The sequence below is a fragment of the Bos mutus genome, chromosome 26 (genome assembly GCF_027580195.1).
Source record: "Bos mutus isolate GX-2022 chromosome 26, NWIPB_WYAK_1.1, whole genome shotgun sequence".
Classification (NCBI taxonomy): domain Eukaryota; kingdom Metazoa; phylum Chordata; class Mammalia; order Artiodactyla; family Bovidae; genus Bos; species Bos mutus.
Window position 1 is genome coordinate 16,953,689 of NC_091642.1, and position 13,292 is coordinate 16,966,980.

At 44.0% G+C, this 13,292-nt stretch overlaps 1 protein-coding gene across 3 annotated transcripts in view; it reads left to right on the plus strand.

Annotated features, from left to right (window-relative positions):
• The window catches only part of ABLIM1 (actin binding LIM protein 1), a 328,489-nt gene that overhangs the window by 157,547 nt on the left and 157,650 nt on the right, over nt 1–13,292 (plus strand). For all 3 annotated transcript variants that reach the window (XM_070363328.1, XM_005900284.3, XM_070363327.1), the window contains exon 2: nt 10,728–10,862. In XM_070363328.1, coding sequence (XP_070219429.1) covers nt 10,728–10,862 — 135 coding nt within the window. The remainder of the gene's footprint in view (nt 1–10,727; nt 10,863–13,292) is intronic.

Below are 13,292 nucleotides of genomic sequence, written 5' to 3' on the forward strand. Positions count from 1 at the left end.
GCCAAAAATCAAAAAGGCAAACACAGCTGGGAAGCATCCTGGTCCTGAATCAACTTCTTGGTTCTTTGTTTTTTTAAACCCCTCTTAAGTGTCTGGATTTGGAATTAGTAGGTGAAGGCCATGGTGATTTCAGGCCTAAAGTTAAACCCCATCCCAGGGCCTGAGGCCTAAATGCTGATAGCCTATGACCCTCAGTCTTCACCTGAGTACCCTCAATGGCCCCAGGGGGGCCAGCATCCGTCCCAATCTCAGAGTCAGCACAGAGGTGGCTCTTCCAGCAGTCCAGAAAGATGTGGTGTTCTGGCAGCAGGCTTCAGGCTGAAGTCACAGCCCAATCTTTCGACTTGATCCATTTCTAAATGGAATTGCTGGTACAGGGACAATTTGAGAGCCCTGGGTGACCTTAAAAGGCTGTATCACATTTCAGCAGGGAATTTTATTATACTTTAGCAATTCCTGCTCATAGGGCTTGGTGACTGCCTCTCCCGACATTCAGCTGACTCGGGCATCGACGTGTCAGGCCAACGCTGTGGGGGCTCCCATGAGAAGATGACCTCATGTCTCCATTTCCACCTGTGAGGTATTCTTAAGCCCTTTTGTGTGGCCTCGGGGCAGTGGAGGCACATGGCAGGCGAGGCAGGATTGGGAGTCTCCTAACTGCTAACCCAAGGTCCTTTCTAATTACTGTTCAAGAGGAGAGGTGGGGCTTTTTACCCATGACTGTGCTTCGAAGTGAAATCACTCAGTGCTGTCAGAGATGGACTGGTACTGCTGCTGCTGCTAAGTCACTTCAGTCGTGTCCGACTCTGTGCGACCCCATAGACGGCAGCCCACCAGGCTCCCCCATCCCTGGGGTTATCCAGGCAAGAACCTGGGTATCCATTTCCTTCTCCAATGCATGAAAGTGAAAAGTGAAAGTGAAGTCGCTCAGTCATATCCGACTCTTGGCGACCCCATGGACTGCAGCCCACCAGGCTCCTCCGTCCATGGGATTTTCCAGGCAAGAGTACTGGAGTGGGGTGCCATTGCCTCCTCCGCAGAGATGGACTAGGAGAGGTCAAAGAAGGGTGTTGCCTTAAGTGAGTCATCTCAACCAAAAGGTGTGTCGAGGGAGTCAGTCTTTTAGAAGCAGGAGGATAAGACACCCAAGCTGATGTTAAACCCCTTCTAAGATTAACCTTTATATGTAAAAGGCAGGGCTAGCATGGCAGGGTAGAAGCATCCTATGATTTACACAGAGGAAATTTTCTAGCTGAATTTTTATTATCCTAGCACCTCTTTGCCTTGGGGGAATCAGATTAACTGGATTAGAGCCTGGGCTGTTTCTATAATCAGGATCCCAGCTGCCCCATGGCTGACGGAGTCTTTTATGTTGGGAGGAATAGCAGAGGCCTATGGCATTGGCTCAGAAAAGAAACGTCAGATACTGGGACCTCTTACAAGTGGAAAGCCCAAAGTGGCAGAAAGTTAGAGCTGTCTGACTGCTCGCTGGGAGGGTTTGTGCTAAGGCAGCCCTGTGCTTTGTGCCAAATAATAATCCTGATTACCAGACTAACGTAGTGGGAGAAAATTAGGTCACGGAAGCCAATTCAAGAGAAGGATCATTTTGGGTAACTAACGACACAGTGACCGTGGGTAGCTTCCTGTAACTACCATTTGCCACAGCAGGAAATAGACTTTTAGGTAAACTATGAATTAAGCACTCTATGCATTTATTTAAACTCTTGAGTTTCTTGATTCCTAGGCTCAATAATAGTGCCACTCTAGCATAAAGAAAGGGAGTAGGAGGTGGAGAGAAGTGGTAGGAGGGGGAGAACACATCTGTGTGATACGCGTTTACAATTAAGTGGGAACTGGGGTAGAAGGGCTTCCCTGGTGGCTCAGTGGTAAAAAATCCACCTGCCAATGCAGCAGATGCGGGTTCAATCCCTGGGTCAGGAAGATCCCCTGGAGAAGGAAATGGCAACCCACTCCAGTATTCTTGCCTGGGAAATCCCATGAGCAGAGGAGCCTGGTGGACTACAGTCCATGGGGTCGCAAAAGAGTCGGACACGACTGAGAGACTTCATTTCACGACTTAGCGACTAAACAGCAACAAGGCAGTAAAGCTTAGAAAGTATTCTTAGGAGAAAAGCCGTCTCTCTGAAATGTAGACTCCCAGGAGAACAGGACTCCTGGCTTTAGGCAGAAACCAAGCTCACCAGCAGAATATCATTGTGTGATTGCAAATCCAGACCAGTCCTAACCAGAGACAATTTTCCAGCCCAGACCTCTGCTCAGAGCGGAGGCAGTGTCCTCCTGAAGTCGGGTTGCTTTTCCTCAGTCTGTTCCCCTTCCCCTGCAAGTGTTCTTTTCCCGTAAATCACTGCAGCCTGGAATAACTTTTGGTATTTGAAGTGCTATTTCCCATCTGCTTATTTACTAGCAGGTGTTACCTTTGGGATTCTCATGCAGCTGGGTATTCAGCATTTCTTAACTGTGTAATCAGAATCTAATACATCACACTAGCGTGGTTTCCGTCTAGGCTGCACAAGACTTTCCTGTGGAAACCCCCTACTCAGTGCTTCAGAGCCTGGGTTTTGGAGTCGGAAGACTTCCTCGCTGAGTGATCTCGAACAAGGTTTTGAACTCCTTGCTTTGGTATTCTGCTCTGCAAAACAGGAATAATGAAATAATTCCCCCCAAAAGGCAGTTGTAAGATTATCTGTCATTGCTGGGATAAAACAGTTATGACAGGGCCTTGGACATAGTAAGTGTTCAATAAATTCTTCTTGTTGCAATAATAGAATAGTGTTACAGAGTGACCTTGCGATGTCATATGTTCAGGAGTCTCTAGCTTCATGGGGGAGGTACCTCAGTAGTGGTATTGAATGGTAACCCTGTTTTCCCTGATCTAAAAATTGAACTGAGGAGCACAGAGAGAACAACTCAGGTTATTTGATATCAGAAGAATCCCAAAAATCTGGAGAAATTGAACACTGAGCTTGGGATTTTATAGGGTCAGGACTGATGCATTGTGAAGCAAAAGCAAACACAAAATAAGAGACAATTAAATGCTGGACAACAGTGCAGGTATTTAGTGCTTTAGGACTTGGAGGAGGATGAAATATTTTATGAATATGAAGTACAGTGATAGCTTCAGATAAGAGCCAGGATGTGGACTAGGCCTTGTGTGTCAGGTTGGCTTTGAGCGGATGAGGCGTTGTTCAGTTGCTCAGTCGTGTCTGATTCTTTGTGACCCCATGGACTGCAGCACACCAGGCTTCCCTGTCCTTCACTATCTCCTGAAGCTTGCTCAAACTCATGTCCATTGAGTCGGTGATGCCCTCCAGCCATTGCATTCTGTGTTGTCCCCTTCTCCTCCTGCCCTCCAATCTTTCCCAGCATCAGGGTCTTTTCTAATGAGTCAGCTTTTCACATCAGGTGGCCAAAGTATTGGAGCTTCAGCATCAGTTCTTTCAATAAATAGTCATGACTGGTTGGATCTCCTTGCAGTCCAAGGGACTCTCAAGATTCTTCTCCAACACCACAGTTCAAAAGCATTAATTCTTCAGTGAGCAGCTTTCTTTATGGTCCAACTCTTACATCCATACATGACTACTGGAAAAACCATAGCTTTGACTAGACGGACCTTTGTTGGCAAAGTAATGTCTCTGCTTTTTAATATGCTATCTAGGTTGGTCATAACTTTTCTTCCAAGGAGCAAGCAAATGAGGAAAGGAGAATTTATTCTAAGTGAGGCATATGACGTGAGTGAAGGCAAGGAAGATGAAGATCAGGAAGTAGTCAGGAGGCCTCATTAAAGGAGACTTTGTATATTCATACAAATGGACAGCAGAGGACTTTAGTGTTCAGAACCAATCAACACAGTGAGAAGTACTTAACAAATATAGTCCCTTTTTAGATATCTAAATAGCTATCATGGGTCATGTTATTGAAGATCTCGGAAATAGTACCAAAAACTTTAGATTTGATAGATTGGGACTAAGAGAAATAATGGAAGTTATTTTGTTTTTATTTTAATAAATTTTATTTTTAGAGCAGTCTTAGACTTACAGTAAATTTGAGAAAATAATAGTTTCCATATACTAGTTTTCCATGTGAGTAACATCTTGCATTAACATAATTCTTTTGTAATAGTTAATGAACCAAGATTGACACGTTGTTAAGTCTGCATTTTATTTGTATTTTCTTGGTTTTTTCTGATGTCTTTTTCTTGTTCTGGGATTCCATCCAGGACACCATACTGCATTTAGTCATTGTATCATTTTCGGCTCCTCCTGGCTGTGACAATGTGACTTTCCTTCTTGTTTTTGATGATCTTGATGACTGTGAAGAGTACTAATCAGGTTTTTGTGCAAAGTCCCTCATTTGGGGGATTTTCTCATGATTAGACTAGGGTTATGAAGTTTATGGGAGAGAAGGTCATGGGGGAAAAGTGCCATTTGTCATGACATCATATCAGAGGTACACACTCTCAACATGATGTTGATTGTTGATGTTGACCTTGATCACCCAGGTGAGGTAGTGCTTTTCAGATTTGTTCACTGTAAAGGTTCTCTCCCACCCCTCTTCCGTACTGTCCGCTCTGGAATGAAGTCACCAAGCACAGCCTGAGCTTAAGGAGTGGAGAGTGATGTCCACCTCTTTGAGCGACCTACACTTCCAAGGCCACATTGAAGACAAAAGAGCCAAGCTGCTGGGAACTCTCAGCAATCTTGAAAAAGGGGTTGAAGGCTGGATTTATGTGGTGAGCAAAGGGATGACTAAAGGATGGGAGGGTGGACAGAATTTCATGGGGGATGAATGAGAGGGTGGACTCAGGATGACTGAGAGGTTCCAAGCATCAGTGATTAGGGGCTTGTTTGGGCGTAAAGAGCACTGCATTGGTTTATTGCCAACTCTGTTTCATGGCTGTGTCACCTTGGATGAGGCATATTGTCCCTCTGAGTCTCAGTCTGCCTGTTTTAAAAATGGGCTTGACTGTTACTGCTCTTCCTACCTCATAAGGCTCCTGTGAGAGTGACTTGAGATGATGCAGATGGAAGGGTTTTGAAAACCATCAAGCCTGATGGGGTTTCAAAGGCTAGTGGAGAGACTGATGGTGCTAATGAGAGGGAAGGGCAATTGGGAGGGGGAATATATTACCTGGGAGACTCTGAATAGTTCAAATCAGTTCAGTTCAGCTGCTCAGTCATGTCCAACTCTTTGCAACCCTATGGATTGCAGCATGCCAGACTTCCCAGTCCATCACCAGCTCCTGAAGCTTGCTCAAACTCATGTCAGTTGAGTTGATGATGCCTTCCAATCATCTAATCCTCTGTTATCCCCTTCTCCTTCTGTCTTCAATCTTTCCCAGCATCAGGGTCTTTTCTAATGAGTCAACATCATGTGGCCAAAGTACTGAAGCTTCAGCTTTAGCATCAATCCTTCCAATGAATATTCATGACTGATTTCCTTTAGGATTGACTGGTTGGATCTCCTTGCAGTCCAAGGGACTCTCAAGATTCTTTTCCAACACCACAGTTCAAAAGCATCAATTTTTCAATGCTCAGCTTTCTTAATGGTCCAACTCTCACATCCATACATGACTACTGGAAAAACCATAGCTTTGACCATGCATACCTTTGTGGGCAAAGTAAAAGGATATCTTTTATTGGTGGGATCCAACATTCTGCTGTTGATCATTTTTCAGCAGTTGCAATTTTGGAGTTCTCGCAGGAAAAGATGAGCACACATCCTTCTACTCCACCATCTTGACGGATGTGAATAGTTCCGATAGCCTGGGGCAATTATAATGTATACCGAGAATGCTGTCATATAGGCTCATGATAGTCACCCACTAAAGAGATTTTTATTTCCAATATGCTTTCATCTGAGAAAGCATCTGAGTTCTGATTCTAGTGGTCTAGTTTCATGGTCTGTCCCCTAGATAGGAGGAACTTAGATGAGGTGAAGCTGGTTCTGGAATATTAGGAAGGACTCCACCTAATCATTTTAGCTTTCCTCTTATGGCCATAATTTCCTCTGTTTGACGACACTGAAGGTGACAGTTTTCCTTAGTGATCTCCACTTCCTGTCCCAGCCTCATTGCCTGTAATCTCCAGTAGGCATTTCCAAAGTAACATAGCCTAATGGAACTGTGGTTCCTGTTCTATGGTAGAGTCTCAGCGATAAGGCTAACCTGCTTCGCTTGACTGTGAGAGGCAGTGTGAAACTTACGTTAGGCTTGCAATAGGCTGCCTTAACTGAGTCTCCAGAATCCCTCCAAACCGGAGTGGAGGAATCCTTTTACCTTTTCAGGCAAACAGACTCTTGGTTCTTCATACACATTTCCTCACTGTTAAGGAGATACACAACCATGCTTCAGGTTTTCCATTGTATTATTCTTTTTGTAGCAACAAACTGATAAGCCATGGAAAATTTTAACCATGTCTGCCCAAATTCCGGGATGAACCACTGACTACTTGGTACAATAAAAAGATTTGGGAAGTCCAAGTGCTAAATGTACCTCTGCCGATAATTTGGGGCTGACTTTGGGCAAGGAATGTAAGCTCTTGGCTCCTCATTTTCCCTAACAGTAGAGTAAGGAGGGACCACCCAGGCTCTGAAAGATGAAGCAATCAAGGAAAAAGTAGGAACAGGGCCAGCTGGCAAATAAGAGGAGTACAGAATTAATGTCATTTTTATATTGCAGCTGACTCAGCATATTTCAAAAATGTAGAATTGAGCCAAAGAACATACATTTGGTATTAACCAAACTGCCAAAGGAAGTTATGTAAAGCCTCTTTATTGAGCTTGAAAAAGGAGAGACATTCTTTTCTCTACCCTGATTTGGGTTGGGATGAAATCAGTACTGAGTCTCTTTTGCTCTTTGGATTCTGTCCTCTAACAAGCAAAGCCCATTTCTTCACATGTAGGTGGTTCTGAGATGTGTCTGCCTAGGCTGATGTGGGATGGAGCAGTAAGTAAAATGATAAAGTCTCTACTCATCCCTGGGTGAAAACAGAGGTCATCTCTGGGCATGGAGGATTTCGCAGTGTAATATATATTTCCAAAGGGAAATGCTTGCAAAATGCAGATGCTGATCCCAATTTTGACTTTATGACTGGTGCCAGCCTTTGCCCTGGCACCTTTGTTGAGACAAAGGGGAGAGCCAAGAAGTGAAATGATATTTTCCTTCCCTCATCATTACTCAGCAAGCCTAGCCAGCTTGCTTAGTTATAAAAAAATCAAGTGTCAAGAGAAACTGCAATGCAGTTTCTCATCCAAAAATGCATTCTCCCTCGTGGTCAAGAGATCCACTGTGTTCTAATATTGTTTCTGAGATGGATGGCCTTGTGGGTTAATTTTTTCCACTCTAACTCTACTCTGTAACTTGCTTCCCAATATTGTCTGAATTCTGTGGGGACAATCGTTCTTAAACTGTAGTGTGTAGAATCACCTGAGGAGCTTACTAAAATGATAGGTCTCCTGACTTTAACCCCTAGTTCAGTGGGGTTGAGGAATCTTCATTTTTATTTTTATTTATTTTTTAACTTTTTATTTTATATTGGTAATAGCTGATTAACTAATGTTGTGATAGCTAATTAGCTAATTAATAGCTAATTAACAATGTTGTGATAGTTTCACGTGGACAGCAAAGGCACTCAGCCACACATATACATGTATACGTTCTTCCCCAAACTCCCCTCCCATCCCAGCTGTCACATAACATTGAGCAGAGTTCCCTGTGCCTTTGGTAGGACCTTGTTGTCATAGTCACTAAATATGTCTGACTCTTTTGAGACCCCATGGGCTATAACCCACCAGGCTCCTCTGTCCATGGGATTTCCCAGGCAAGAATACTGGAGTGGGTTGCCAATTCCTTCTCCAAGGGATCTTCCTAACTCAGGAATGGAACCTGAGTCTCCTGCATTGCAGATTCTTTACCACTGAGCCACCTGGGAGGCAGGACTTTATACATTATCCATTTAAAATATAGCAGTGTGTACATGTCCATCCCAAACTATCCCTTTCCCCCATCCTTCCCCGCTGGGAATTGTAAGTTGGTTTCTTTAAGGAAAATAAGTCTGTAAGTCATTTGTATCATTTCTTTTCAGATTCCACATGTAAGAGATATCATACGTTATTTCTCTTTCTCTGTCTGACTTCTTTCACTTAATATGATAATCTCCAGGCCCATTCATGATGCTGCAAATGGCATTATTTCATTCTTTCTAATGGCTGAGTAATAGTCCATTGTGTATATGTACCACATCTTTAACCATTCATCTGTTGATTGACATGGGTTGTTTCCATGTCCCACCTATTGTAAATAGTGCTGCAATGAACACTGGGGTGCATGGAGGAATCTGCATTTTTAATACATGACACGGGGGGTTCTATTAAAGGGGATCAGCAGCACTATCTTGAGGATCACCATCTGGGTACCATGCCCAGCAAGCAATATTTTACCATACACAGTGTATAAGCCTTTACAAGCCAAGTCCTAGTTGTAGCTTTGAAACAGCTCTTGAGCCCACCTAAATAAATTATTGCCCAACTTACAACAGTCATTGCTGGGCTTATAATAATTTCTGATTTAGACAAATGGCCCAGGAAGAACATGAGCTTGGGAGTCAGAAAGGCCTGGGTGTGGATCTTTGCGCCTCTACTTACTGTTCTTTGAGCAGGCTGCTCAGCTTCTCTGAGGCTCGGTTTCCTCATCTGTGAAATGGGAACAGTATTACCCACCTTACTGAGAGAGGGTGGTGAAGATGGAATAAAATGACACGTGTAAGCACCTCACCAACAGGGGAGCCTGGCACTTGGAGACAGATGCTAAATAAATATTATTTTCCTCCATTTGTACTGGAAGCAAGAATTTGAAACAAATACATGAAAAACCTTGCGTAAAGCAGACAGTGTTATGGGAAACTTTTTTAATGCCCAGATCAATCGGTTTTTGGCCTTACTGCACATCACTTTAGAAGTCATTGGTTGTTTAGAGATCTTGGAAGCCTGTCCCTTCTTAATTCCTTCAGGCAGGACTGACTTCGGTTGTGAATATAGGTTTCCAGGAGAGACCCCAGCAGGGAAACGCAGGGGTATCATGATGTTGACACCTTTGCCAAACGCTTCAGGGTCCAGTGCAGAAAATTCAGATCAGGTGTTGAACCCGAAGCTACAGCTGCTCCTAGTCTCGGTCTCACAAGAAACAAGAAGAACCTTGTTCCTGAGAATCTAGCTAGTAATGGACTATTTGGACTGTCTTGCTCAAGCTCTTTCCAGGGGAAATGTGAACGGTACAGTGGTCCGAGAGAAACAATGAACTATTATACTTGGCGTGTTACGGAGAGCTCCTTGCTGGGAGGTGATTTCGCAGTTCAGTTTCAGCAATACCTGCCCACACCCCCCTCTCTCACCACGTCCAACCCGGTTTTACTGTTTGAAAAAAAAATGACCTTTGTTCTTTGTGCTGGTTGATTAATTTTAGGCTCACTGTTCTTATCCCCTATCATGCTCATGTCGGTACTTATGCAATACGTTTTTATATTTTGCATGATTCCTCCTTCTGAGGACCCAAATCAGAAAAAGGGGAATTTACTAGCGAAAAATGCCTCTCTGAATTCTCTGGCTGAACAAACGGCAAGTTCAGTGAAGACCCTTGGGTAGCATCAGGTCACGGGTGGCCTCTTGCTGTCTTCTCTCTTGGTCCTTTGTCAGGGGAGCCTGCAATCCTGTCCTGGGGCGGGGCGGTCACAACAACTTCCATTCTCTGAAGGCTACACTCTGGAAACTGAAAGAATAATCCCTATAAACCCCATCATATGATTGTAGAGCCTGGAAAGAGCCTCAGATCCAACCCCGCTTATTTTACAGGAGAGGAGTCTGAGGTTCAGAGACGTCCACACAGTTTCTAATTGATTTTTTCTTTAATGACTACCTGCAGTGTGTACCGGGAACCGTGCGCATGATGTGTACTAAGTCACTTTAGTCATGTTCAACTCTTTGTGACCCCGTGGACTTTAGTTCACCAGGCTCCTCTGTCCATGAGATTTTTCAGGCAAGAATACTGGAGTGGGTTGCCATTTCCTTCTCCAGTGCACACAATGGGAGGCTCACAATAGACCTCCAACAGGTTCCGTGAGCTGCCAAATGAAGAGGAGGAATGACTGTCTGGTAGACGAGGAACTAGCCAGTGCCTGCTAAGAAGGAAATAAATGTTGACTGAGCCCCTTTTGTGCACGAGTGCTCTGCTGTGTTCTGAGGAGCTAGGAGAAGGGAAGAGGAGTCCCAGTGGGGAGAAACAATATATGAACTTTATTAATAACTAGTCCCCATTCTCAGGGAACTTACAGTCTGCAGTGAACTCCTGGCTCAAAGGCATTTTCTAAATCAAGATAGGTACATATCACACCATATTGAACCAAGCAAGATTATGTACTTAATGACTCAAAAATTTAATACATAGTCCTCGAGATGTTTGGGAAGAAGAGAGAAGAGTGCTGGCTCCCAGGGAAATAAGCATTTTCCCCAACAGTGGACTGTTACAGCCACAATGCTCTTTTTGCTTTGTGTATCCCCATGATTATGACATGGCGGCAGGGGCTCCATTGGTGCTTGTTGAATCAATATGTGGCTCATTTGATACTAAAATTATGGGCATGTTTATGCCCACCCACAATGACTCCTTTTGTAGGAATGCTTTCTACTCACATGGATCTTTCCTGTTTTTCTTTCAGTGGCCCACCCTCAGGACCCTCACCACCCATCAGAGAAGCCTGTCATTCACTGCCATAAATGTGGAGAGCCGTGCAAAGGGGAAGTGCTTCGGGTCCAGACCAAGCATTTCCACATCAAATGTTTCACCTGCAAAGGTAAGGCACCTCTGGCTTCCTGGAGACGTGGCGTGTCACAGTCACTGCTTGTCTTGGAGGCAGCCCCATCCCCCTAACTCCATACCAGTTGATAATTGAATGTGCTCCCAAGTCCTGAAGTTGTTCACCTTCTCTAATTCAGGAATAGACTGAAGTTAAGGGGAATACTGAGCTTGCCCTAGCCCCAAGACCAGGGGTACACAGGCCTTTGGGTGTTCACTGAGGTTCCTCATCCTGAGAGGGAAGACTAACTGTGAAAGAGCAATGAAATGAAGTTTTGTGTTTTGTGCTTTATAGTTCTTTAAAAAAATTGAAAAAACATTTAAATATTATTGAAGTACATTTGATTGCCTGGAAAATTCCATGGACAGTGGAGCCTGGCAGACTACAGTCCAGGGGGTTGCAAAAGAGTTTGACATGACTTCGTGACTGAGACACGGACATGACACGGCATGTTGCTGTTCACTCGCTACGTTGTGTGTGACTCTTTGCGACTCCATGGACTGCAGCGGGTCAGGTCCCTGTCCTTCACCATATCCCAAAGTTTGCTCAAAGTCATGTCCATTGAACTGGTAATGCTATCCAGCCATCTCATCCTCTGTTGCCCCCTTCTCCTCCTGCCTTCAATCTTTCCCAACATTGGAGTCTTTTCCAATGAGTCAGTTCTTTGCATCAGGGGGCCAAAGTATTGGAGTTTCAGCTTCAGCATCAGTCCTTCCAATGAATATTCAGGACTGATTTCTTTTAGAATTGACTGGTTTGGTCTCCTTGCTGTCCAAGGAACTCTCAAGGGTCCCTTTCAGACATGACATAATTGATTTACAATGTGATGTTAATATCTGCTGTACAGCTAAATGATTCAGTTATACATTATTTGTCATCTTCTTTTCCATTCCGGTTTATCACAGGATGTTGAGTATAGTTCCCTGTGCTATACGGTAGGACCTCTTTATTTATCTGTCCTTTATGTTTCTTTTTAACTGTGATGAGGACTCCGACCCCAAAGTAACCATGTCCCAAAGCCCTTGAATGGGACCAGAGGTGACTTTCCACAATTAGAAAGAAAGCCCTAAGATACAAATGCCTGTGGAAATAAAAAGAAGAGATGGACTCTTGGATTTTGAAAGAGGAGGAAGAAAGAGGACACTGAACATCTTATAGGAGAGCTAGATAAGTATGAAGGTGGGAAAGGGTTGCAGTGGAGGAATTAGAGTTCACAGCACAAACTTAAACCAGTAAACTGTCCAGGATCAGGATTGGTGAGCAGGAGTTTTGTTGGTGAACCTCTGTTACTTCCTAAGATGTCTGGCATCTTGGAATCTACTGGTCCAAGAGTTATGTATCCAATTTGTCAATGCTAATGGAATACATACTCCATGTGTCAAGGAACGTGTGGGGGTATTTCAAGAGATAGTGGCTCAGATGGTAAAGAATTTGCCTGCAATGCAGGAGACCTGGGTTCAGTCCCTGGGTCAGGAAGATCCTCTGGAGTAGGAAATGGCAACCCACTCAGGTATTCTTGCCTGGAAAATTCCAGGGACAGAGGAGCCTGGTGGGTTACAGTCCATGGGGTCTCAAAGAGTCCAACACGACTGAGCGACTGAGCATGTGCATGCAGGATAGTGAATAATAAATGCTGTGATGGAGAGAAATACAGGATGTAGACTGGAGGCAGGCAGATAGATCCAGAAAGGCGGTGGGTATTATGGTAGTCCAGGTGGAAGTAATGTAAGGAACATAGAACCAAGTGTGGTAGGGACTCGGGGACAGATTTTAGAGATATTTAGCCAGCTTAACCTTAACCTTACCTTGACCTAAGACTTTTAACCTTAACCCAGTTAAGGTTGCTAGGATTTGATGACTGATTGGATGTGAGGAATGAAGAAAGATCCAGAGTTCCAGCTGGACTGCCTGGGTGAACATAAGGTTGCCACCAGATAAGAAAATACAGGAGCACTAGAGAGGCTATTATGAGGAGAGGGGAGGAGTTCAGTTTAGATAACACATTGAGGCTGAGCATACGTGATCCATACAACGTCTCGTAGGCTTAGCACTCAAGAGATACTGGTCTGTGTTGGGAAGAAGGATTGAAAGTGTTCGGCATCCAGATAATGGCTAAAGCTATATGATTGTGTGTGGAATTCCCCTGGGAAAGGACAGGAACTGAGTCATAACAAAGCCAGCATCTGAAGGAAGTAGAACCTGATTTCCATTTGTAACCTTGGAAAATGTACCCATCTGGTAATGAGATGAGAAAAGTGGTTTAATTACTGGGTGGATTCTATAATTAAAAGAAAAGGAGATCCCCAAAGCTTCTGCTATTTAAAGAATTTATAATAACTCAGTGGGGATAAAATGTGGCTGCAGGCTTCCGATGGAGCTGCTCTTTTGTCTCCAGTACTCAGCAGCTTTGTTTTTCACTCTTGCCTA